Source organism: Podarcis gaigeae (genome assembly GCF_964106915.1).
Source record: "Podarcis gaigeae genome assembly, chromosome: 12".
Taxonomy (NCBI): Eukaryota; Metazoa; Chordata; class Lepidosauria; order Squamata; family Lacertidae; genus Podarcis; species Podarcis gaigeae.
In genome coordinates this window covers 11,627,811-11,653,240 of record NC_139688.1, presented here as the reverse complement: position 1 = coordinate 11,653,240, position 25,430 = coordinate 11,627,811, and the positions used below count along the sequence as shown (strand labels likewise).

The 25,430-nt window shown below is 39.9% G+C and overlaps 1 protein-coding gene across 22 annotated transcripts in view; it reads left to right on the top strand.

Annotated features, from left to right (window-relative positions):
* KMT2C (lysine methyltransferase 2C) overlaps positions 1-25,430 on the top strand; it is a 151,828-nt gene that overhangs the window by 77,062 nt on the left and 49,336 nt on the right. For 9 of the 22 annotated variants that reach the window (XM_083704423.1, XM_083704422.1, XM_083704434.1 and 6 more), the window contains exons 13-22: positions 1,887-2,599; positions 9,454-9,573; positions 11,250-11,366; positions 11,484-11,585; positions 12,824-12,928; positions 17,289-17,470; positions 17,699-17,863; positions 18,879-18,988; positions 23,054-23,119; positions 24,236-24,466. In XM_083704423.1, coding sequence (XP_083560549.1) covers positions 1,887-2,599; positions 9,454-9,573; positions 11,250-11,366; positions 11,484-11,585; positions 12,824-12,928; positions 17,289-17,470; positions 17,699-17,863; positions 18,879-18,988; positions 23,054-23,119; positions 24,236-24,466 — 1,911 coding nt within the window. The remainder of the gene's footprint in view (positions 1-1,886; positions 2,600-9,453; positions 9,574-11,249; positions 11,367-11,483; positions 11,586-12,823; positions 12,929-17,288; positions 17,471-17,698; positions 17,864-18,878; positions 18,989-23,053; positions 23,120-24,235; positions 24,467-25,430) is intronic. The other 13 variants (XM_083704439.1, XM_083704435.1, XM_083704419.1 and 10 more) reach the window with 3 other exon arrangements.

The window sequence follows — 25,430 nt, the reverse complement described above, 5'->3', positions numbered from 1 at the left end:
TGGTTTAATAGTTCTGTATGGCATTCATATGATGATGATTGATTAGATTTATATAGCCATTAATCAATAAACATTTCCTGGGTGGCCTACAACAAAATATTAAAAACGAAATATATAATAGTAATAAACCAGCAAGTCAGGAGAAAGAATCTATTGCCAATGGTTATGCCATAGATTTCCTTGCACCACCTCCCTTTTAAAAGCCTGGGAGTGTAAAAGGGTCTTGTTTTTGTTTTAAAAAACTTGCTTTTGAAAAATAACAAAAAGAAGGTGCCAGGTGATCTTCTCTGGAGAGCCTGTTCTGGAGCCAAGATGCCCCTATCAAAAAAGCTCTGTTTCTACCTCACTTCACTTTACTGGGGCACCGAATAACACCTCAAATAGGCATTATGAATCTGCATTGTTATGTGCTAAATTATGCTTTGTTTGGAATAATGATAAACTAAGCAGACCCAAAGGCATTTATTTATTTCACATTTATATACTACTTTGTTGTAAACAAACCTTAAAACAGTCTACAAAAAGAATAGAGCAATAAAATTAGCAGTGAATAAAATAAAGTATTCAAAACATAAAAAAATTAAAATCAGTGTGTAGCTCCCTGGCTAAGCCATCTTGTCAATTGAAAAGAAAGTAGCGAAAGGAATTGATTTTGATGATGTGATTTTAAAATTTGATAAATAAACAAAATTAGGAAAAAAGTTTTTAAGTGCTTATGCTCACAATGTTAAGTAAATAAACAGAATATTAATTAATACCCCCATCATTCAGCCCAGAAACTGAGATCCAGCGCCAAGGACCTTCTGGCGGTTCCCTCATTTTGAGAAGTGAGGTTACAGGGAACCAGACAGAAGGCCTTCTTAGTAGTGACGCCCACCCTGTGGAACACCCTCCCTTCAGATGTGAAGGAAATAAGCAGCTATCCTATCTTTAAAAGACATCTGAAGGCAGCCCTGTTTAGGGAAGTTTTTAATATTTAATGCTGTATTGTTTTTAACACTTGATTGGGAGCCGCCCAGAGTGGCTGGGAAGACTCAGCTAGATGGGCAGGGTATAAATAATAAATTATTATTTTTACTATTACTATTATTATTATTATTATTATTCAGAAAATAACACTTGTAACTGTTAAGTATCTTATTTTTCCTTCTTTTAATAATTTCCATGGGGTCGATGGAGAAGAAATTTTCCACACCGGGTACCACCTGACCTTGCTACGCCACTGACACTGGGTAGAGTTTTGGTCACTGTACATGAATAAGGAAATTGAAGAGCTGGGAAATGAACTGAAAAGGGCAGTCAGCATGACTGGGGGCTTTGTGCATCTTCCCTGTAAAGGAAGGCTAAAGTGTTCTCAGGATTAAGTTTCAAACTGTGGGCCACCTAATTGAATTGATTAACAGTTGAATCAGGACAAACAAGCAGGAACTATTTTTTCAAACTTTATTTGCTCAGGAGCTAGACAAACCATGGAAGATGGTTCTGCCGATGGTTTGATCATATGATTTTGTTGTTTAGTCGTTTAGTCGTGTCTGACTCTTCGTGACCCCATGGACCAGAGCACACCAGGCACTCCTGTCTTCCACTGCCTCCTGCAGTTTGGTCAAACTCATGCTGGTAGCTTCGAGAACACTGTCCAACCACCTCGTCCTCTGTCGTCCCCTTCTCCTTGTGCCCTCCATCTTTCCCAAGATCATATGATACAGAATGATAATAGAATATCTTCAGAATTTCAAGATGTAGGACTAGCAGTACAGGCCACACACGCTTGTAACTGTTCACATATTTTTCACATATTTCACAAATGTTCACATATTTTTTAAAAGACACTTTACACTAGAGATACTCTAATTTCAGACTCAAATGAAATGTTCTATTTATTTCAGGCTTCTCATTAAATGAAAATAATGGTGAACTGGAAACAGAGGCTCCTGACCATTTTGGTAAAAGTGAAATAGAAACATCTCCTAAAAAGATTCCTGCATCTGATCTTAATCATGCTGATAAAAAGATGGAAATGACAGAAAATGTTTCAAATACAATGCAGCAAGTCTTAGACAAGCAAACTGAGGAAACAAAAGAATCACAGGAAAGCACTGAAGTATTTGAAATGTCCACAGAGGAATCTCAGCTTCCACCAGACATACCTGAGGATGTAGCAAAGATATCGGAAACCTTCAATTTGGTCAATAGCGAGAGCAGCTCCTGTAAGAAGGAAGAGCAAGTAGAAACAACGATGGTGTCAGAAGCTGCAGAAGGAGATGACACTCCTGAAAATTATGAAACGTCATCTCTTCCTGCAAATGAAAGTTGTGCAACTGACAGTTCACCATTGGAAGATAAATCTTTAAAGTCACCAGCTGAAACGCAGTCTTTATTTTCATCATCTGTTGAATTAAACAAGTCCAGTGTGTCTTCCTCACCAGCAGCCTCACTAGAGTTAGGCTCTTCACATGACACGATGCGGAGTCAGATGTCACCACTAGAATCCTCTATAACTCTTCCAACAACATACGTATCGCTCACTCCAAAAATTGGAATGGGAAAACCAGCTATCACCAAAAGAAAGTTTTCTCCTGGGAGACCAAGGTCAAGACAGGTGAGCATGTTTTACTGAAATCAGTTACAAAAAGCATTTTAGTTGTATTGTTTACCCAAATCATTACTTTGGCTATGACATCAAGAAAGGTATTTGTTTTGCCTTCCTGTCTGAAACTGAGACTACAGAGTCTGTTGTTAGCTTCTTAGTACACTTCTTTACCAACAATTTACTGTGGAGAACTGATATCATGAGTAAATGTTTGTACAGATTTTGTCAGAAAGAAAGAAAAAGAAGTAATTATGTTTCCTGTGGTTTTTCTGAAAGGTTTGTATTCTGGAATTAATTCAGGGTAAAGCATATTTTCCAATATTACTGTCAGGGAACTGCCATCAGTGCTGGAGGGAGGGAGCAAAAGCCAGAGGGATTCCAGAGAGCGTCCAGGGATCGGGAGAAGCAGCCCATCTTCTGGGGAAGAGAATCAGCGTAGCACCAGTGGAGAAGGGGGGCAGATGGGGGAAGCGGCGAGGCGGTCCCATGACTCCTTGCCTGGGACCAGTGGGAAAGTAGGGGTCCTCCGCTGCCCACGGCCTCCTTGCGCAGAAGGCTTTCGCGCAGAGAGTGTAGGAGGAGACTAGGCGTCAAAGAGCTTCTTTGCTGGAAGAAGTTTAAGAAACGCCCACTGACAGATTCTGCCAGAGATTGAGTCAGCCACAGGTGAGTGGCTGTCCAGACAGAAAAGGTTCACTTAGGCAACCCAGCCAGGTGTTTGCACCCAGCCGGGGGAGATAAGCACCGGCTTATGCACAAGCAACCCCTAGAACCATTACAATTACTAATTTAGCTAGAGTGTTCAGATGTCCAGACCAAACATTTATTACTTGTTGGTGGTGAAAAACAATGCTGTTCAAAGATTTGCTGTGCAAGTCTCATTTAATTCTCTTTAGAACCCACACATTACTGAGATAATTTATTTCACTGTTCATTTCATGAACTTCTTTATAGTTTTCCCCTCTATTCTTAGTCTACATATATATTCTAAATGAAATAATATTAATTGGTAAAAAGAGAATAAAATGTCCTGATAAAATGGCTGATTTAGATTTCTAATTTTTATAAATTATTCCTAGGTGCAGGAACCTTAAAAAACAAATGGATTTTCCTATGAAAGTTGTTTTTCATTTAGACAGGTTCCACCCCCCGAAGAGTAAAATAATTAATGTTTTTATTTTATCACAAATTTATTTAATGTTCATGCTATGCTTAATACTGAATACATAATTAGCCACGTCTGCTTTAGCCCACACAATTTTTGGTACAGCAATGGGTTTCACTGACTTCTACTAAATTATAATCCATTTTATATTTTCTTTGCAACCTCTCTTTAACAATAATGCATATACAGTGGAACCTCGGAAGCTGAACGCCTTTGAACTCGAACCTTTTGGCTCCCAAGTAATCAAAACCCGGAAGTGATTGTTCCAGTTTTTGGAAGCCAAAAATCCAGCGTAGCTTCTGATTGGCTGCAGGACGTTCCTGCAACCAATCAGAAGCCACGCATTGGGAGTTGAATGCTTTGGATGTTGAACAGACTTCTTGAACGGATTCCGTTCTACTTCCAAGGTACAACTGTATAGTTATGGGTGCAATCCTATGTTCATTGGAAGATCTGCCCTCAGAAGTCTCTTCCTTAGCAAGGAAAGTGGACTGCCGTCGCACCTCTGGCTTTACTGATGCTTTACTGATGCCAGTGTGGTGTAGTGGTTAAGAGCGATAGACTCGTAATCTGGGGGACCAGGTTCGCGTCCCCGCTCCTCCACATGCAGCTGCTGGGTGACCTTGGGCTAGTCACACGTCTTTGAAGTCTCTCAGCCTCACTCACCTCACAGAGTGTTTGTTGTGGGGGAGCAAGGGAAAGGAGAATGTTAGCCACTTTGAGACTCCTTTGGGTAGTGATAAAGCGGGATATCAAATCCAAACTCTTCTTCTTCTAATGGTGGAAAAGGCAAAAAGGAGGCATGTAAGGGACTGATTGGGGGAGGACTTCTAGTCCCCTGACACGCAGTGGCAGCACTAGAAAAAATGGGCAGGGGCACAGAAGAGAAATATATGTCTAGGTGGACAAGTTGTTAAGGTCTCTGAAAGAAAATTAACAGTATATGTTAGAGTCCAGCAACTGGGCATACATTGAAGGGCAGCATTCTAAGTTTTACTCAGAGCAGATCCATTTTTTGGCTCTCCCAAAAAATCTCAACAACTTTTGAGGTCGCAGTCTCTTGAAAGTTGAACATGCCTGGTATGATGTATTAATTGCCTACTCTTTTAATTGCGAGTCTGAGAACCAACCGCATGAGAATCAATAGAAACTGTAATCTAGAAAAAGACCAATTATATAGGTAAACAGTTTTGCTTTTGGGAAATGAAGAAGCAAAATAAGACCCACTTGAGTGAGCAGTATGTAAAACTTTTAAGCATTTGTATCTCAAAATTGCCTCTTATCTAGCTGTCAAGAATAGATTTTGGGTGCAATTCAGATAAAATGGAACATACCTAATGTACGAAACCTGCTTCCTTCCTTCCTCAATTATTGGGGGAAGTGACAGGTTAGCACTTGGAAGGTAAACACTCATTCTAGGCAAGCCATTAGAAACAAATTGTGTTATAAGCAAATATCTTATGCTTTTGAATGCTATCAGTTCAGTCTTTTGTTTTCATTTCTCTGGTTACTATATTGGTGCTAGAATGTAACCTTTTAATTTGTATTTTCAATCTTTTGTTATCTGTGCCCTTAAATCATGTGCTAGACATATATAGGATTTTGTGTATTTCTTCTGGCAAAGGACAATGAGCTTTCATACTACTAATTAGGAATTAGTTTGTGGGGAAATGGGTCTCTTGCATTTGCGTTTTTAAATCTTGCCTGTTGGAAACATTGCCTGACTGCAAAAAGGTAAGTAATGGGAGTACTTACCCCCACTAATTTGGATGGCATTTGGATGGTATACTTGTGTAGGCCTTAATGTTTTTGTAGACGGGTAGCTGGCAGAATAAGAAATTCTCTTCAAGAAAGATGACAACGTTAGGAAATGAAGAGATTCAGGACCACTGGTCTTCTTTTCAAAGCCTATGTTAGCCATGCAACTTTGCTATTAAGAAGTTGGTAAAAGTGTATCAGTGACTGGCAGCACTTCCTGCTCTGCCTAAATGTACTGTGAGAGTGCCTCTTCTTACCACCTATGTTCCAGGAGTCCGAAACCTTCCATAAGCACATCTGAGATTTGAGAAGATGTTGTGGTCACCATCATAAAATGGCTGCCATGGACACATTATCCATTACAGAAAGGCTGCTGTTGAGTGGACCCTGCCTGTTAAAAAATGTTGGGAGCCACAGAAGAAATTCAAGATGTATTCGCCTCCCCTGCAACCTTAGTGTATCTTTAAACACAATTTTGATTTGTCCCATGCATGCTTATTTCCAGAAAATATGGCATGCTGCCTAAGATATTTGAGGAATTACATGAATACTATTTCAGTTTACATGAATATCCTAACACAGACCATGGGAAGTTCTGATGATTTACAACAGAAGTTGATGTAGGGACATAATTATATAAATTCTGACCACACTAGGTTTAACTTGTAGGTTTCATTTAAGATAATGTTGGGGATTTAGATAGAGAGAAAGCAAACATGCTGCCATTTTGAAGGCAGTTGTGGCAAAGCAATATTATGCACATTTACCAGCCAGCCTTAAGTCTCAATAAAAATAATTACCACTACCGACACTGACCAATATGTATGCAAAGGCTCGCTGGATAGATGCAGCTTAATTTTTTGTTGTAATGGTGCTGCTCAGGAGCATTTTGAAAAAGGAAGCTGCACAGAATTTGATAGTTCTAGCAGGACCCTGGAGTTTCCAGTGGTGGATATTATTGGTGTGTCCTGCTTCTTCTTCATTCTGATTGGTTAGAGTTGTGCAGGAGTTGGTTTCCGTCAGGGTCACACTCCCTGATAGCACAGTTAATAATAGACAATCCACTTCTGCATGATCAACCAGAAAAAATAGAGGTAGGACACATCTGTAATATCAGACTGGAACTTGCTTGAACTGCTGTTGAACTGCTGCCTCTTCCTGCTACTTGCTGGCTGTGCCCCACCTTGGCTTTGTTCTTGTTCATTATAGGCAAGTAGGAATGGACTTTCCACTGGGCAGTGTAGTTGTTATTAACTTTTTTCTTAAACTTTTGATCTGTGTTGTTGATGCTGTGTGTTTCTTTATTGATGAATATCAATTCTAAGGAAATGGCAGTTTGTTTCAGAGTGCACACCAATTACTACTTTTTGTTTTATTTATGTTTTAAGTAAATGAGCTTTCTCCTGAGTTGTGCTTTCATGGACGTTAATCAAAAGCCTGAGTGTTCTTCCTGTTTTTGAGAATCTCTTTTGAAGATAATGGTCTTATTTAGACATGGCACCAGATTATGATTTGGGTAGTTAGCAAATTAAACTTCTGATGATGCACTCACTCACATGTGCTAATTGCTTTCATTATTTCCTGATTCTTGACAAACCATATTTTGCTATTTTGTCTGTATATACAGTGGTGCCTCGCAAGACGAAATTAATTCGTTCCGCAAGTCTTTTCGTCTTGCGAGTTTTTCGTCTTGCGAAGCACGGTTTCCCATAGGAATGCATTGAAAATCAATCAATGCGTTCCTATGGAAACAGCCTTCAGACCAGGTCCGGGGACAGTCTGTCCCCCGACCTCTTCTGAAGGCCGGCGGGGGGCGAAAGTCTTTGCTTCCCCCCCCGCCTGCCTTCCCAGGACAGCGGAGACTTCTCCGCTGTCCGGGGCGATCTTAAAATGCTGGCGGGCGGCAGCGTTGCCACCCGCCAGCATTTTAAAATCGCCCTGGGACAGCAGAGGAATTCTTCGCTGTCCCGGGGCGATTTAAAAGCCCCCGGGAAGGCAGGCAGGGGGGACAAAGACTTTTGCCCCCCGCCAGCCTTCAGAAGAGGGACCTGCTTAAGAGCGCCCCTCGCGCGGGGCAGCAGGCTGCTATCCGCAGCCTAGGCGGGAACTCTTCTGAAGGCTGGCGGGGGAGAAGGGCTTTTCTTCCCACCGCCAGCCTTCAGGAGAAGCGCTGCGCACCTTCCCCTCTGTTCCCGGACCTGTCCTGAAGGCTTGCGGTGGGAGGAGGGCTTTCCTCCCCACCGCCAACATTCAGAATGCTGTTTTGAATGTTGGCGGTGGGGAGGAAAAACCCTCCTCCCACCGCAAGCCCCGGGAACAGAGGAGAAGCCCTTCACGCCTTGTCCTCTGTTCCCGGACCTCCCACCGCAAGCCTTAGGACAGGTCCGGGAACAGAGGAGAAGGCGCGCTGCGCTTCCTCGCTGTCCCCGGAGATTTCCCTATGGGCTTTCGTCTTGCGAAGCAAGCCCATAGGGAAATTCATCTTGCGAAGCCGCTAAAAATCGGAAAACCCTTTCATCTTGCGGGTTTTTCGTTTAGCGAGGCATTCGTCTTGCGGGGCACCACTGTATAACACTAGTGTGTCAGCTGACACCTTCAAGAAGCTAGCTGCACACACAAATGTAGAAATATTCTTATGTTTAGTATATTTAGGATGAAATTTCATAGAATCATATTTTAGTACTTTTATTAGGCATGAAAGTGGAGTTTTAGTGCTACAGGACTTCTTAGCGCTAGAGTAGCCTGAAAGATTTTGTTGTACATGTGTCTGTTTGATAAAACAACTGTATTTCTGAGGGTACCTAAAGTTTAGAGACTTCTTCCAGTTATGAGAGGGAAGAGGAAGCTGTTATCCTTCAGAGACATTGTGGGACTCCATCAGTACTAGCCAGCACGGGATGATAGAACTTGCAGTTCAGTCACATTTGGAGGGCCACAGTATCTCCAGTCCTGAAATCTGAGGAACCCTATTCCTAAATATTTTTGTGTGTGGGAACTGAGAGCATTAGTGATACTTTTCAAAGAAACAGCCACCTGTTACACTTACTGTTGATGCATAGCAAAAGTGAAATAAAGATTAGCAAGGATTGGGGGTGGAGAGTATTGCAAATGCAGTTCTGGGATCCTTACAGATGACGTCTGATCCCCAGTCTCCACCTAGGGATTGTTATTCCTATACATAAAGAGTTATGTGCAAGTATAGAAAACTCATATGCGCAATTCAGCTCATGAAATTGCCTTGGTGAATTCAATCTTAGTCCATTTTTGGACTCTACAGAATACAGTATATTAGGCACTTATAGACATGATTGCTTGCTAATTTTATTTGATATAAGGATTTCAGTTGTTTTTTTAAATAGTGCTTGGGTGGTATAGCTTCAGCTCATGGATATTTTAACTGTTCGTTTATTTTTCATTTTCATATTATACCTTTTATTTTAATCCATTTTTGTCTGCTATGCTTCTTAGCTTTTCTGGTTTGTAATTTTTAAAAATTTATTTTAACAGTCACACAACATAGCCCAAGTCAGTTGCCTTCTCCAAGATGCAGACTGAAATACAGAAATAATATTGCCACAAAAATACAGCCATGATCCCAAATAGGTGTATCTTGGTTTAGTATTGTAGTAATAAAAGTTATAACTGAATCACAGTCACACTTCATCTGTTCCTCATGCCAAGCAATCTTTTGTTTTCCGGCAGTGCTTCTCTTTTATATTTATTATTTAATCAACATTTTATTCACACTTGAAGTCTGATGCTCATCCTGTATAAATGTGAGTGTTAGGTTGAAATTTATCCCAGTAAATCCATGTGTTTGTTAAACCAAGTATTTGTGTGCCTGCATGTGCTTTGCTTTCAGAACTTTTTATTTGCGTTCTTTATTTTTTTTTATTTGGCTGAGTTTTATACATCTATTTTCTCACCTGACATATCCTAGGGGGCTTGGAGTAGCCATAATACAGTGAGCCCACCTTCCTGGTCCCCAGACATTTCAGAAGGTCGGGAAACTTTTAAGTCCAGACCGCTACCTGGCAGTGCCATATGGAGCATCAAAGTGGTAATTAATTTGTATTTATATTCTTGTTATCCTTTGCTATCTCTCTGCTGTTCTTCATTATAAAAAGATACTAATGAAAACTCTTCTGAAGCATAGCTAAATTAATATGCTACTTAAACCCAATTTTTAAGCAGCTGTATAACTTGCTTTTTAAAAATCCCTACATTCTCTCTCAGTGCATGCAGAATGAACATTGAGTCAATTTCTAATTCAGCTGTATGCGGTGCTTAACGCCTATAGGGTGTATTCTGTACACTGTAACTGGGCCATGTTGTATGTTATGAGTTCCTGCTATCATCTGGATGGAGTCTGAAATAAAACATAGATGGGAGACCAATGTATATGGTGTCTGAAACCTCCAGTGGCCAGTGCATACTTTAGAAGTTGCTGTAAAACTAATTTTCTCTGCTCCTCCTCCAGAAGGTCTCACACAAAGGGCTGCAGATTATTATTAACATACAAAGAGTTTAATGGCAGCTTGTTACTAACATAAAAAGTAAAGGTAGCTCTGTGGCTCCACAAAGTCAAAAATCCATATTAGGACAGTACCTTTATTAGGTTAACCAAAATATCACAAAATAGTATGCAAGGTTCTGAATTTTCCAGAATTCTTCACCAGAATCTAGCCTAAGAATTTTTTAAATCTCAAAAGCTGAAATACTAAATGTGCCCTGAAAGATTATCAACATAGTATAGATACAGTACAGATAAAATCAATATTTTTATTTTTGCAGTATTTTTGTGAAGATTATTGTATTACCTCTTGTTTACTAGGTGCTGCTGCTTTTTGTTGTGCTTCCTGTTTCAAAATAACATTTAGTTGTATACATTATTAGAAGAGATGAACTCTGTATCTAGAGTAACCAGCCTAAGACCTGAACAAGCTGAAAAGAATTTTTGTTCTCATGAGACTTAGAATTGTTCATTTGTATTCTCATTTTCAGCACACCCACGTTTGATTGATATGTTTGTATCAGTAATTGTACTATTAATTTAATATTAAGTTTCATGAAAACGTGTCCTTTCTTCCTGTATCATTTACAAATTTTATTAATGATGTAAGCTAATGGTGCGTTGTTACTTTCAGTTGATAACATCCTTCTAGGACTATCTGTGGAGCTAGAGTGAACATTGTTATGAATTTTCTCTCAGCAAGCAATAGTTTTACTCCCCTTCCCCATTTTCTCAAGTCATCAATGTCTATTACATACCTTGTGAATAGCGTGTACAGTGTTAGGCATGCCTTTGATGGGGAGCTACTCTTAAGCCAATGCAGGATATAAGCATAGAGTGGAATATAGTTGGTGCCTGCTAATCAGAGAGAAGGGAAACATTATTTGCCAGGTGACCTTTCAGGACAGATTATTGCGTAGCAAAAACTTCCTCTCCTCCTCTTCTGCTAGCAAATGACTCCCACTAAATCAAAAACCCCACCTGGATCAAAATTCATAATAAGAAACTTGACAAAGGTTCATAGGCTGCAACCCTCACTATATGCTGTGTATCAAGATCTGTTCATATCTGCAGTCCCTGCTGTGGGACATGTTCATGTGAAAAATACTGCTGTGTTGCAAAATACAAAATCCTGTTGTATTCTTACAAAGTCTGCGTTATAAGGAACATTTCTATGAAGCATTGCTTAGTTCCATCTAAATGTTTGAATTTGCTTTAAATAGGGTCGTGGCTCAGGGTTTCCTGGGAAGCGGAGACCACGTGGTGCAGGCCTTTCTGGAAGAGGTGGACGGGGGAGATCAAAACTTAAAAATGGAATTGGATCTTTTCTTTCTCCAGGGGTAAGAATCTCTAGCATATTATTTGAGCAGGCAGAAGTCTTGATTCGTGTCTCTGCTCACAATGATCTGCTTTTACTGCCAGAAAACTGTTAAGTTTTTGTTTTCTTTTATTTGTAGGTCACAGATATGGACATTTCATCTAACAAAGACGAGGAAGAAAACTCAATGCACAATACTGTTGTTCTGTTTTCTAGCAGTGACAAGTTTACTTTGCATCAGGTTGCAATATTAATTCATATTTTATTATTTTCTAATGTCATTGGTTATTTCCTAATTTCCAAGCCTCAGATGAAAAGTGTAGGCAATATTTAATGGTATTGTTTATTCTAGCTGTCCACTTCTGGTGACATCCAACCTCTTCCTAGCAAGACATTTGACGATAGTTAATTTATCTATAGGTGTTTAATCTAGATAATTTATAACTTATTACTTGGTGGACCATAAAACAAGTAATAAGCCTGTTAGTGTTTTGTTAAATTTAGGGATTAACTATTCTGTATATGGGCTACTGTAGTAGAGAAAACAGAATTCCATTTGTTGGGAGGCTGCAGTTATTGCATTTTGTGGCTACTATCCTCTTAAGTTTTGAGGGCAGGTAATAGCATTGCTTCATCACTTGTTATTACACTGGCTACTATGTAGCTTCTGGCCACAATTCTAGTAGTCTTTAAAGCTAGAGGTGAGTTGGACCAAAAAATGGGCTACTATGTAGCTTCTGGCCACAATTCTAGTAGTCTTTAAAGCTAGAGGTGAGTTAGATCCAAAGCTGAGCTGATATTTTTGGTCCATCTCTCTGGACATTTGCAGTGAGCTTCTAATATATTTTTTCGGGACGCAGGTGGCGCTGTGGGTTAAAGCCTCAGCGCCTAGGACTTGCTGATCGAAAGGTCGGCGGTTCGAATCCCTGTGGCGGGGTGCGCTCCCGCTGCTCGGTCCCAGCGCCTGCCAACCTAGCAGTTCGAAAGCACCTCTGGGTGCAAGTAGATAAATAGGGACCGCTTACCAGCGGGAAGGTAAACGGTGTTTCCGTGTGCGGCTCTGGCTCGCCAGAGCAGCGATGTCACGCTGGCCACGTGACCCGGAAGTGTCTGCGGACAGCGCTGGCCCCTGGCCTCTTAAGTGAGATGGGCGCACAACCCCAGAGTCTGTCAAGACTGGCCCGTACGGGCAGGGGTACCTTTACCTTTACCTCTAATATATTTTGGAAATTCTTGTAGATTTTTAAAATGGTTTTAAGACTTTAACTACCTGTCCTTACAAAAATGCTCAAGGTAGCTTTACTAGTATTACTGATTTTTCCTATATACATAGGGTATATTATTGATAATAATGAGGAGACTGTATACACCTGAAAGAGAACAAAGTTTGCTAAAAATGGATTACAGGTGTATATTTCTTCCATGTTTTAATTACCTAGTACTAGTTGTTTACCTGAAATTGTTTCTTTGATATTCTAGGATATGTGTGTAGTTTGTGGGAGTTTTGGCCAAGGTGCAGAAGGACGATTGCTTGCCTGCTCTCAGTGTGGTCAGTGTTACCATCCATACTGTGTCAGTATTAAGGTGAGCACTTTGAAATTATTGTCAGCATATTGTCCCTGCATACACCGCATTGATTCCAGTTTTTACATTATTAAGGAGTGTTTTAGCTTGTAAAATATTCCTCTGGAAATGTGACCATTATTTGTATGCAGCTGACAAAGCACTTTAATTAAATGACATTTTATAAATGCAAGAGAAGTTAACCTTTGTGTAATTTTTCGGCTATAAATAGCACCGTTTATCTTGCAGATGGTTAAAAGAAAGTATTGAGATAACAGCTCAGTATTGAGCTAGATATAACCTAAGTATTAAGATGTGAATCAGTATAGTGTGTTTTGTTTTGTTTAAGGCTGGTTTCCTTAAAAAATATAGTTCATTTTCATTTATGACCGCAGTAAGATTCGGTTAATTCACTTTGTCTATTGGCTATCAGAATTTTCAGAAACTGGAGTAGTTAATTTCTTACATTCATTAAGCTAGGAGAGAATGTGCAAAAAGTTAAATTTGAATAGTTATGGGAAGACATGCACAGATAATAAGCTATTTGCTTTAGCATATAAACAATGAATCGTCTTTTAAGTGCAGTTATTTAAAAAGGGAATATTCTTTTAATGTATTAAATCACATGCACTTTTATGAAAGGGTTGTACTGAAGCTATAACACACTCTAGACAGCTTTTGTTCTCACAGAATGATTAGTGTAGTAGAGGGGGTAAACTTTTGAACACTTCATAAAAGTAGCCATTTTAATCCTCATGAATTGCTTTGAAGAAAATTTAGGTTGATTATTCCAACAGAAAAAGTGACGTAAGCATGTTTTGAAGCAAAGTTTAAAATGCATTTCAAACCCTGATTATGAAGGGAATTGGATAACTATTTCCAAGCCTATCTCCTTTTATTTACATATGTCTTACACCACTGTGTTGTCTTACACTAGTGAATGAAAAAAGAAAACATTCAGGAGTGGTAGAGCTGGTTCACACATTACACTCTTAATGATCACAGCAAAACAAACACTGATTTGATTGCTTAAAATCCTGAACCTACAAACACCTTTCCTGACCAGTGTTTGCCTGCCCCTTGACTTTTCCTGTACTCTTGCGAAGGAGACAGTTCCAGCCCTCTCATACTTAGCATGTCAGGAGCAACTCTCTTTTGTTTTCTCCCCCCCCCCCGCCCCAAGAAAGATGGAAGATTCAACTGTCTAAGAAAGAACTACTGTATTTTTTGCTCTATGGGACGCACATTTTCCCCTCCAAAAATTAAGGGGAAATGTGTGTGCGTCCTATGGAGTGAATGCAGGCTCCTTGGCTTCACCAATAGCAACACGAAGGCCTCCGAAGTGCAGAGGGAGTGCTCCCTCCGCGCTCCGGAGGCTTCGCATTGCTTTCGCTGAAGCCTGGAGAGCGAGAGGGGTCGGTGCAGAACTCGCGCTGTTCTCCGAAGGCTTCGGGTTCCTTTTGCTGAAGCTGGGAGAGCAAGACTCTCCTGGCTTCAACAGAGAGGGAGAGGGGAACTGAGCAGAGAGGGGGAGAATGTTCTCCCCCTCTAAACCAAGGTGTGTCCTATGGTCGGGTGCATCCTATAGAGCGCAAAATATAGTGGTACCTTGGGTTACATACGCTTCAGGTTACATACGCTTCAGGTTACACACTCCGCTAACCCAGAAATAGTGCTTCAGGTTAAGATTTTTGCTTCAGGATGAGAACAGAAATCGTGCTCTGGTGGCGCAGCAGCAGCAGGAGGCCCCATTAGCTAAAGTGGTCTTCAGGTTAAGAACAGTTTCAGGTTAAGAACGGCCCTCCAGAATGAATTAAGTACTTAACCTGAGGTACCACTGTACGGTATCTAGCCAGTACCAACTTCTTACCTCTTGCAAGGAATTGCTCCTTTTGAGGGTGTACGACATAACTGGAGCACACTCACTCTTCACAGAGCATGAACACTTCATATTTCCCCAACCATCTATGCTAGTGGGAGAAAATCTCTAGGGTTCTAAATAAGCAATGTGAGGTTGGTGTTCACATGATCACTTTGCAACAGAGTGATATGTATTTTTTTTTAAATAATATTTATTAAAGATTTTCAAATATAACAAAAAAAAGAAAAACATCCAAATTTAAAACCTTATTTTCATTGGCATCTTTCTAGGACTTCCCCTCCCCTCCCCCTCTTGTAGTCCAATTCTTTCAAATAAATTCAACAAATTCTTACCCCCAATTTTAAACTTATTATCATTGACCCAATTTAAAAATATTTTCCCATCCCCTAAAATCGACCTGTTCCCTTCCACGAGTTCCCCTCTTTAATATGCAATACAGATTAGAGTAAAAAAATTAAGAAAAAGAATAAGATATAATTTAACACCCTTTGGATTCCAAATTTCCCTCCCCCCTTTCCCGGTTGCGTTCCCAATGTCCATCAATGTCTACTGTCGTCCTGGAGCTCCCACACCTAAGCCATAGTCCTTCACCAGTCCGCTTTGCCGTCTTTTTAATAGTCTTTGCCGTCTTTTGGTCCTTTTTAGTTTCGAATGTCCAATCTTGGAAGGAGTCTGTCTCAAAAAGGTCCATTTTTTCCATCCAGATCTTTGTATTTAAGAGTAAAAACTCCAATTTTATTTCTTTAGACCTTTCAAATCTGGATGTCCCAAATGTTCCCACTTCCAACTTTATCCAGTTCTTGTTGTTCTTGTTGATCTTGTTGATCTCTCTCCTCCTTTTTTCCCCCTGCTCTCCTGCACAAATGTTCTAATTCCAAAAGCTTCTAATTCCTCTGCAGAGGCTTTGTTATTCAGGAACAAAACATTACGTCAAGTCCCTTCCATTCTTCAATAGATAAATCTATTGTCTCCTTTAGTGTATAGACCTCTGTAGACAAAATAGTGTTCCATTTCTGCAGTTTCCCAGGAGATAAAAAGTCCTATTTCAAATTCCATGCCAACAATACTTGTAGTGTCCCACAGCTCCTCTAGAGGGATTATAGTAACTCAGTTTCCTTCCAGATCACACCCAACAGTCAAAGTAACTTGTTATTCCTTGTTTTAAACAATTTATATCCAATTTGTAACAAATGTAACCGGCAAAGTCCTTGTAACAAAGTTCTCTTTTTGTTCTTCCGCTTTGACAGCTCCTTTGACAGCTGTCAAAACCTCTATTTCTCCTCTCCCGGCGCTCTCACGGATCGCTCCCGGGGTTCGGGGGGGTTGCATTTTAATTCACATTCCACGTTTCTCCTCCAGCCAGTCTTATAATTTTCCATCGCGAAATTAATAACTTTCTCAAAATAAGGTTGCACTCGATCTTAGTTGTCAAATCCTTTGCTTTAACTCCTCTACAACAGGGGGGAGGCTGACTTCCTTTTTGCACCTCCCCCGCTCGCTCCGAATTTTTAACAATTTTTTCCCCTCCTTTTTAATCCAAATTCCAATTACTCACGGGTTATTCTTTTAAGGCCAAATTTTCAATGGAAGAAGTCAGCGCTCTCCGTCGAATGGCATGCGGCTTCACTCGGCAGGGGAAGCGGAGGACTCATAGCACACCCCCCGTCACCCGCTCCGCAGCCTTTAAAAAGGCTCCTTCGCGGGTCGGGGGGGCGCAAAAGGTGCCCGCCGAGTCACCATGCCCATGGGTTTCAGCGCCCATGGTTTTTGAGGGTCCCCGCGTCGCCGGCGCGGTAGGACCCAGCCCCTGCCGAGCAGGCTCCCTCCGGAGCTCGGAGGGAGTCCGCCATTCGGCGATGGCGCCAACCCGGAAGTGCAACAGAGTGATATGTAAACTGGCTTTTGCACTGTGACATACGGTGGTAATTCAGAGGTTTGGAACATTGTGCCTTGCTTCTGTCAGGTACCATGATGGACCTTTTCGAAAAACTTATTTTTTCAAGTTTCGATGTATGTTTCTAAACTATAGCCATATTTAAGATTAGGAAAGTAATATTTGGCACTATTGTACTTTTGTTTAAATGCCATAATGGGGAGGAGATGCCAAATAGATTTGTAAATCAAGAGCAAACTGTATTTCTCCAGATTTTGGAACTATGTTGTCTTTTAATTTCAGTAAATCTGAATCTTGATTTTGATATTTGCAATAACTGAGAGTACGCTGGATCCTTACACTTGGGCCATTTTATTTTTTAAAAATCTAAAACAAATTTTCATCCATAATCTTGGAGAGCACAATGTACATTGCTATTGAATGCAAGGATATTTTTGACTTCTCAAAAAATGAGGACTTCCCTCTAAAACAAAAAGGAGAGCACAAACATTTAAAAAATACTATTTCCAAATGATAGAAGCAAATTTATTGAGAATATAAGCCTGTAAATCAACTGAGGTTGCATGGCTTCCATAAATAATTACCTGTTGTCTTCCACTATGTAGATAACAAAAGTGGTGCTCCACAAAGGTTGGAGGTGTCTGGAATGCACTGTGTGTGAAGCCTGTGGGAAGGCTACAGATCCGGGAAGACTGCTCCTTTGCGATGATTGTGATATCAGCTATCACACTTACTGCCTAGATCCGCCGCTGCAGACAGTTCCTAAAGGAGGGTGGAAATGCAAATGGTATGTGTAACTTTGTCCCCCCCCCCCCCCCCGCTTTTAATGTTTTCTTTTAAACTGACTATATTTTCTTTTAATTAGTATAATACGGCAAGGCTGATTTGGAAAATTACATTTTGCTGTAATTTAAAGATAATACATTTTAAGGTGAAAATAAGTATTTTAATAAAGTGAAGCAGTGAATCTTGCCATGAGCCCATGTTAAGAAAGATATTGTCTTGTGTTTTACAGGTGTGTTTGGTGCAGACATTGTGGTGCTACGTCTCCTGGTCTTAGATGTGAATGGCAAAATAATTACACACAGTGTGCTCCCTGTGCAAGTTTATCTACCTGCCCAGTCTGCTGTTGCAATTACAGAGAAGAAGAGCTTATTCTGCAATGCAGACAGTGTGACAGGTCAGAGTTTCTGCTACACAGTGAATTATATATTTTCATACGTCAATAATTTGCTCATAGTGTCATGTTGACTGAAGATTATTTTAATTTATCATATGGAATTTACTTTCTCTCCCTTATCAGAGTCACTTTCCCATAAGAGAGAGCCTCTTTCAAATAAAAAGCTGTAGCTAATGTCAGAAAGAAGAAAACCACCATGGTTTGGTTTGGTTTTTTTAAAAAGAAAGTTATCTCTTCATCCTGAGTTGATAAATGGCACTCTTGAGTTGGTTCATACATCACGTTATACTATAGTTTAAAACCAAGTATATTTGAATGTGGACATGCAACTCGCTGGTGTCCAGTGATTAAACATTCTTGCTCTATTTTCCCCCTGTTACTGCTTGGAAACAAGCCATAGTCTGGTTCTGAATAATGTCTGAACCCGGGCTCAGGATTTGTTTTTGTCCAAACAAACTAGGATGAAAATCAAGGTTTGTTCTTGGCTTACTGCTCATGGTTTGTCTGAGGAAAACCAAAAGCCTCACTTGTTACATTGCAGCATGGCAGCAGTAGAAGCAGGGCTGGAGTAGAGAGTGAGAAATGTTGGGCAGCATGCACCAGCACGATGTTTGTTCATAGTTTGTTTTTATCTGTGATGTAATACGACATTCAAGCCAGGCCTCTGATGCAACATTTAGAGGTGCAAGTTGCTTCTGTATTGCAAAGAGCACTCCCAAAGTGCCGCCTGTTGTTTGGGGAGAGTATAATTCCCTCTTGCACAGAGTGAACACTGCTACCTTGGGTGGACAAACCATCTACTCAAAGTACCCCTGTCTTATCTGACGATTTTAACAACTATCTTCTGGGACTAAAGCAGACTTCCTCTGGGGTCTTCATATCATTGGCTCTTTACAGGGAAACTTTTAAAGCACTAGACGTGTTCTGTGCTTCTTTCAATCTAAAGAGAGTCTGAATGGTGTTTTGGCATAAAATGGTATACGTTTCATTTTCTCCTTTTTAACTTAACTTCCAGATGGATGCACACAATCTGTCAAAACTTAAACACAGACGAGGAAGTTGAAAGCACGGCTGACAGTGGCTTTGACTGTACCATGTGTCAGCCATACATACCACCAGCAAATGGTAAGGAATTTCTTAATTGGGTATCTAGCGGCGTAGCACTAGCTTTGGAAACAACTTCTTTTGGTCTGTCTCCTGATTGGCAGATGCTGAATTGATTTCAGAGGCAGTACTTGAGGGAAATAATTTCTTTTGTCTTGCTTTTAGCACTGCAAGATTATTAATGAGGAAAAAAACAATTTAGAGTAGAAAGCTGGGTAAATCTCTTCCCAGAGGATTTGTAAGTCTGCTTAAAATTATAATAGCAGCAAGAGGGTGTGTGTGCCCACAAGTGAGAGAAAGACTGCACTCAGAGCACCATGATTTTGAGCAGATGAAATTCATTATTTAACAATAAGATTATCTTGAATATTTTGCTCTCAGTGTCAGATAGACTTCTCTTAACTCAAGATTCTCAGGATTATTTTTTTCATAAGTTGCATTGATAGCAACAGACATGTAAAAATATGTGGTGTTGTTTTTTTTACTCCGAGTCAGTGTTTCCCAATTAGTTAATTACTGAGGACCCCCTATTTTTCAAAAGCCAAGCCACGGACCCTCTACTTTTGAAAATTTTGATAAGTCTATGGTAGTTACCTCTGCAAAGCAATTTTTAGAACAAAATGTGGGGTAGCCCCTATTTTAGGTATACTAAAAACACATTAGGGCTGAGCAATATCTGGTTTTCAACGTTGCGATATATCAACAGCTCAACATCACAATATTCTGATATATCACAATGTCTGAAATTGGAAATCAGGCATGGGGATGAGGGAAGGAACAGTCATAGAGATCAAACAAGGCGTGACAATGAGGGAAGGCTCAGCTGTGGAGATCGGATTGGGGGGGGAGTTGAGGAAACGGAGTCTCCTCTACTTCGTGGTTTGAGTGGGAGGGGATAGGAATGAGGGGGTGCATGAAGTTGCTGTCAGTGGAGCAGCCAGCGAAGATGCACATCTACTGTGGCTGCTTTCCTGCTGACTGAGAAAAACTGCTCCGCCTCAGTGCCTTGATGTGTGGGTGATCAGCGCCCTGCACTCCGTCAGCATGAGCAGAAGGCAGCACCTTGCAATCAGCTGCCCTGCTTTCCTTCGTGTGAGGAGCAATATATGGCTGCGCACTGCCAGATCAAAATCATTATTGAGGTGTGATTTCAAAACCAATTTTGGCCAATATATTGAAAAACCGCACAACGCTAAAACAGACCATAACATTTGTGATTTTACCATGCAAAAATGACAAAAATTTAGCTAGAGGGAAGAGATGGGACCGTGGACTCCCTGGATGTGTTCCATGGACCCCCAGGGGTTCCTGGACCTCTAATTGGGAACCACTGCTCTAAGTAATGATGATGGCAGTCAGAGTTACTGTACCATGTCTCCCTGTCAAATCTCAACTCTTTTCCTAACTGGCAGCCACCTAGACCAATTAGAATAAATTTACCTGATCCAGGCCCTATATAATAAATTCTCAAGGTGATCAACTCTCTCTTACCTCCCACAAAGCTGCTAATGCCAGACAGGCTTTTGACATAATAACAATATAAGGCCATGACCTTTGACAGTCAAAGAGGACACAGAATATCCCCCCCTCATAAAACACACAGAGAAAACCTTCTAGGCAAACAAACATATACACCACATTTCTCTACATCATATCAAACACGTGGATAGCTATTCCTATCAATAGTTTATATTAACAATATCCTGTAATAACTTCCAGTTTTCATTGTTTCTTAATACCAGAAACACATTTCCAAATTTTTCTCTTCTCTCACAGCCATCCTTTTATATATATATATAAAGGCATTGTCATAAGATTTATCCTCAGTTCAATCATTATTGTTCCTTATATTATGGAAGCTGAGGTGCTATCTACAAATGAAGCACAACCGCTACTCTGACTTCATTTCTCTTTCTTTCTTTTGTGTCATATCACGTTCAAAGGTGACCAGTGTCTTGTTGCTTCCCACCATTAAGGAATTCCAAATAGCAAAATTAATCATATTTCAGAACACTATAAAACCATGGTTTATGTTAGATTGCATCCAATTTTTCTTACTATATTTGATAAAGAAAATGCCATTCATCATAAAATTACCTTGTTATTGTCTCCTCCACTTTGAATCTGATGTATCATATTAATTCAGCCATTGAAGCAAACTTCCATATTTTACCAATCCATTCTTCAATAGGTGGTGTCATTGATCATCTCCACTCTCACCTTCCTGCATATAAAATTTTAGCGGTGGTTACTGTATTAGAAACCATGCAGTAAATTCTTTTTGATCTTACTTCACTGTGTCTTCCACATAATTCAGAAAAAGGGTAAAAACAACAACACTGGGTCTAAAAGAATTTCATATCCTAAAATCCTTCTTAGTGGGCTGCTAATGGTTTTCCAATAACTTTTTGATACCTAGAAGGTTTTGGGAAATGACTGTGATAGCAGAATGGCAGGCTTCCATCTATTTAAAGGGTCTTGCACCAGAGTCCTTCATGGAGGTTGCCCACTTGGCAGATTGTGTTATTGATCTTTAAACTAACTTATATTTCTTGTTTTCTTCATATGTTAATCTGCCAGCTGCCACATCCAAATCACTGTCTGTCCATACTATTTCTTGCTAGTTAATTCTGAAATTATCATGCTTTGTCTTAATTAGCAATTTCTAAGTCAAATGGGACTGCTGCCTCTTTGGCTTCCCAAATGTGCTTCTGTCTTTCCATCCCCCCGTCTCTCAAATTATCCAGGCTTTAACCTCTATGGAATGTTGTTTCCCACACCATTAAAAATAAACTTGTTCAGGTTTACATCAAATTAGATTTTCATTTTATTTTAATGGCATTATTTACATTTAAAAAAAAAATTATTGATTCCTGCCTAGATTTTTCAAGATGGAGCAAGCTGTGCATACAAAGAAATAAAATAAATGAATGCTATTGTTGAAAGGGACAAATGGTACATGGTGCTTTCTCTCACAACCCGGAGAAGGGCTTGATTTAAAGGAGCAATCTTAAAGCCAGCCAAAGGCCAACTGAGGGTCCTTTGGAAGTTGTGTAAGTGCCACTCTACCAGCAGAGAGGAAGACCCACCAGAGAGTCAGCAGTTATGCTGCCAGAGATCCTCTGGTATATCAGTAAGAAATTGTGTGCATAGGTGCTTTGGCAGAGTGTTCTGGTGCTGTGGGTAAAAACAGGTCAGAAAAAAATAACTTGCAGGTATGCATGCATGGAATTAGGCTGTAAGCTTTACTGCTTTCAGTGAGAGCTGTTATGGAATTAATGTTCTTTAGTTTGTGCCTAGTGCTTCCAGAAATTTAAGTATTTCTTCAACACACTATTAGCACATAGTTGTTTTTAATTTGTATATTCAGCCTTCCACTGTATTCCTGGTAACAGTGTATGTCAACTGAAATTTATTAACCTAAAAAAAAATCAATTGTTCAAAAATTTAATAATGCTCTTCTGACATGCCTGAGCACAAGAGACTTGCAGAAGATTACAAATGATACCAACATAAAAAACTATAGTTATAGAGGATTATATATTTTAATACAAGCAACATCATCATTATTCATTTCATTTCTATACCGCTTTATATTTTTAAGGGAAAAAATCTTAAAGCGGTTTACAGTACATTAAAACATCAAATAAAGCAATCTATAATAAAATGTTACTGAAGAAAGTCATTTATAGGGTACACAGCCAAAGCAATATAAATAACAGGAAACTACAGTATTATCTTAAAAAGATTTCAAAATAAAACATTACTAAAGGAAGTCCAATATAAAATGCACATTTAGAGTAGCATAGATTACAAGGGAATAAAATACTATTATAAACATAGAACATATCTAGTTTTGTTGCTGCCAGTCTTGCCAATGGTGGTTTATTGGGGGGGTGGCAGCTGTGGAAGCTCAGACTTGATGACCTGGGTCTGCACTGAGACAGACAAGATGATATCTGGCTTCCTGAGCAGCCTCAGCTTTTGTAGCTGGAGTCAATAAGGGCACTGCCATGTGGAAAAGGCCTGCAAGGCAGGGAGCAGGTCTTCCAGGACTCACAGCCAATTTCAATTTTTATCTTTCAGTGCCTTCCTCTGAATGCTGTGAACCATCAGTTGCCACTCAAATTATAACAAAAGCAAAGGAATTTGGTAACTTTTAAAATTCTTTATTTCTTCCCCCTAACATGGTTATTGCTTAACCTAGAAATAAGTTCTACATTGTATCAATAGGTTTCTTAACTCTTTTTATCTTTTGTCATCATATCGCCTCTTACTAAAAGTGTGTGCTTATAAGTTTTTGGGGTTTTTTGAACTAAAAGTGTGTGCTTATAAGTTTTGGGTTTTTTGAACATGCGACTGCTCTTCAAAATTTATGAAACAGGCAGATTTTTTGTTTAAGTAAATCCCTTAAGTGAGCCAAAAACAGGGCTGAAATGGGACATTTTAGTGGGTGGTTTTTTTCTGGATTTCATTAATTTGTTACCTTTTCTCCCTTAACATGAGCACTGCTATAAATTGCTTATAGAACAGCCTTTATGGGGTTTTCCTTGGACTCAGTTTGAGTAGAACCTTTGCAGGGTCAAAGTACTTCTGCTATGGTGATAGCATGAATAAATATCTGCAGGAAGCAATCAAGAAAACTGTAAAGAAACGATGGTTTGGTTTGCATTTCATGCTAATCCAAATTTAGGCTTAGCAGGACCATGTAGGTTTCCAGGGAGGAGCTCATTTCTGCTCCCCCCCTGGTAATTCACTCACCGCACTTTAGTGAAACCATAGTTTGGCTTAGTGTGGCATCTGAACCCAGGCTGTCCTGGAAAAAACCATAAACCACAGGACAAACCTTGGTTAGTGCTCATGTTTAGTCTGGAAAAAGCAAAACTTGAAGCCCAGAATCAGATGTCGTGGCTTGGTTCAGCATGGTGCAGCAGTAAAACAATCAGAGAGGACTATTCCTAGACTCTGGGAACCCACACACTTTTGCTAAACCATGGTTGACTTTAGCATGACATGTGAAACAGTCATTTGTTCTTTCTATCAGATTGGAATAAATAATATATCAGTGGAAAAGCTTTGTGTTATTCTGAACCAATGTTGATTTACTTCAGAAATAGTTCTCCTTATTTTTATTTCTTTTGCTCTGATGTTACAATGGATAATTGTTAGTATGTTAATTGCAAGTTCCTTAAAGTTGGGGTGGTGGTGGAATATAGTTACACAATGCTTGTAAGCTAAGGTTATTAAAGTTGTGTATTCCTGTTATGGTTCATGCAAATTTCATAGACCCACCGAAGACATACACTCAGGATGGAGTCTGTCTGACAGAAACAGGGATGTCTCAGTTACAGAGCCTCAGTGCTGTTGTACCAAGAAGAAAACGGACAAAGCCAAAGCTCAAGTTGAAGATTATAAACCAGAATAGTGTGGCTGTACTCCAGCCCCTGCCTGACATCCAATCAGAACACTCAAGGGATGGGGAGATGGATGACAGTAGAGGTAATTGTTGCTTTGTGCTGTATGTCGCTGTTAACAATAGAAGCAGTTTGCAGAAGGACATGGGTTGTAGGAGGATATTGAGGCAGTTGGGATTTTCAGTAGTTCAGGTCTTCCAGAAAAGAACCAGAAATTTTGCCCTTCAGTAGACAGAATGTTATAGATCTGCATGTAGCAGAGGTTTGGACTAGATTATCTCCAAGAAACCTTCCAACTATATATAACTCTTTGGTTGCCTGCTCTGCCTATCATCGGCTTTAGCAACCTTTTGCATGCAAAACAGGTACTCCACCACTGCATCTGGAGCCCTTCCATGTTGGTGTAAGTGCTATGACATAAGCAATTAATTCCCAGTACCTTTATTAGCAAAGGGATGTTAGACTTTCACAATGGTGATGTTATATAAGGAGATACATAGGTCATGAATGGATTTTAACTTTAATGAGAAATACCTGACTAGTACAATACGTACTGACACATAGTAGAAAGACGACTTGCATAATGAAACCCATGTAATGAAATACATTATTATTATTAATAATAATAATAATAATAATAATAATAATAATAATAATACCCCTGCCCATCTGGCTGGGTTTCCCAGCCACTCTGGGCGGCTCACAACAGAATATTAAAAACACGATAAAACATCAAACATTAAAAACTCCCCTAAACAGGATGCCCAGCTGTCTTCCATAACTTCAGTACCTTTTAGCAACTTTTACTGACTGCCAGCTGCTACTCAGGTTGAAGAAATGGGACCTGGGCACAAGTACACATGTCCTAATGACATTCAAGCCAGATGAACCTTAGATGACCCAGGACCAGGCAGACTTAGAAGAACTACTTGAACTTGGAAGCTCTGCTCTGTGCACCCCCCCCCATCCCACCATCAGAGGTGCATTGGGTGGCAAACAGGGCCTTTTCAGTTATGGCACCCTTCCTCTGAAATTCCGCACGTCAGTCA